This window comes from Chlorella variabilis (genome assembly GCF_000147415.1).
Source record: "Chlorella variabilis unplaced genomic scaffold CHLNCscaffold_589, whole genome shotgun sequence".
NCBI classification, from domain to species: Eukaryota; Viridiplantae; Chlorophyta; class Trebouxiophyceae; order Chlorellales; family Chlorellaceae; genus Chlorella; species Chlorella variabilis.
The window spans coordinates 1-1,177 of NW_005434747.1; the positions used below are offsets into that span (position 1 = coordinate 1).

General features: G+C 70.9%; 1 protein-coding gene across 1 annotated transcript; it reads right to left on the reverse strand.

The window, feature by feature from the left end:
* Window positions 1–204: 204 nt before the first annotated feature.
* On the reverse strand, window positions 205–1,154 carry CHLNCDRAFT_55886 (hypothetical protein; the record flags this gene model as incomplete). The annotated part of the gene is made up of 4 exons (XM_005842521.1): window positions 205–286; window positions 454–516; window positions 749–830; window positions 999–1,154. Coding segments are annotated over 4 exons (383 nt in total), but the record flags the coding sequence as incomplete, so codon positions are not given.
* Between the last annotated feature and the right edge of the window lie 23 nt (window positions 1,155–1,177).

Below are 1,177 nucleotides of genomic sequence, written 5' to 3' on the forward strand. Positions count from 1 at the left end.
GGGGGTGGGCGGGGGTGGGCCGGGGCGGGCCAGCGTGGTGGGTGGCGCGGTGACGCACAGGGCTGATCGACGCCAAAAGGGCAGCGTCGATCAAGGCCGGGAATGTGCGCGGTTGCGCGCCTGCGCCGCCCGCCGCGCGGCAGCGCTCAGCGGCCTCGGCCCTGCCCCCGGGCCGCCACCAAGCGTGCGCCTGCAGGCGCTCACCCAAAGTTGAGGTCTCGGAACAGCGTGGGGCCACCCGGGTAGCCAAAGTCGACGTCGGTGAAGCCCAGGATGGGGGGAGACGCTGCGGCAGCGGAGGCAGGCGGGGTGGGGTGGGGCGAGGGCCGGCGCGGGCTGGTGGGATGATGCGTGGCAGGCACACGCGTGCGCGCGGGAGGCCAGCGGCGGCGGCACCGCGCGCGCGGCCTGGCGCCGGCTCAGAGGTCACGCGTGCGGGCGGGCGAGGCTCACCGACGTCTGGCGGCGTGGGGAAGCGGAAGATGTAGGCGGGGTCTTGCTCCACCACCTCCACATCTGCGCAGGGGGCAGGTGTGAGGGAGGGAGGAGGGGGAGGGAGGGTGCTGGGCGCAGGTGTCGCGAAAGAGGGACCGGCTGGGTGAGACAGGGCTGGCTGCGGCGACGCCGGGTCTGCCCAGCCCTCTCAGCCTGGTCCCCCTTCCCACACAACCACAGGCACACACATGCCGCCACACACACACACACACACACAGCACAGCACAGCACACCGCCAGAGCCCCCCCCTCACCCGCCAGCCTCTCCAGCGCCTTGATGCGCGACTGCACCAGCGCTGCCCGGTTGGCGTTGTATCGGAACTTGTCGATGAAGGCCTGCAGGGGGCAGGGACGGGGAGGGCAGGAGGGGAGGGAGGGAAGGAAAGAAAGTTGGCCGAGATCGCGCCACGCTGCTGGCTGGTGGACCGCCTCCGGCCTGCCTGCATCTGTCTTGAGGCCCAGCCGCCAGCCGGCACCACTCCCAGCTCCAACAACGGTATGCACCATACAGCCATGTATGTTGAGCCAGGCCACAGCCACAAGCCCCGCCCCCCCCTGCCCTGCCTGCATGTGCTTGCGCTTCATGTCCTGAGCCTCTGCCGCCGCCCGCGCGTTCTTGTGCCGCTCCCTCATCGACTTCTCAAAGTTGTCGTAATTGCCCTGGTGGGGGGGGGAGGGGAGGG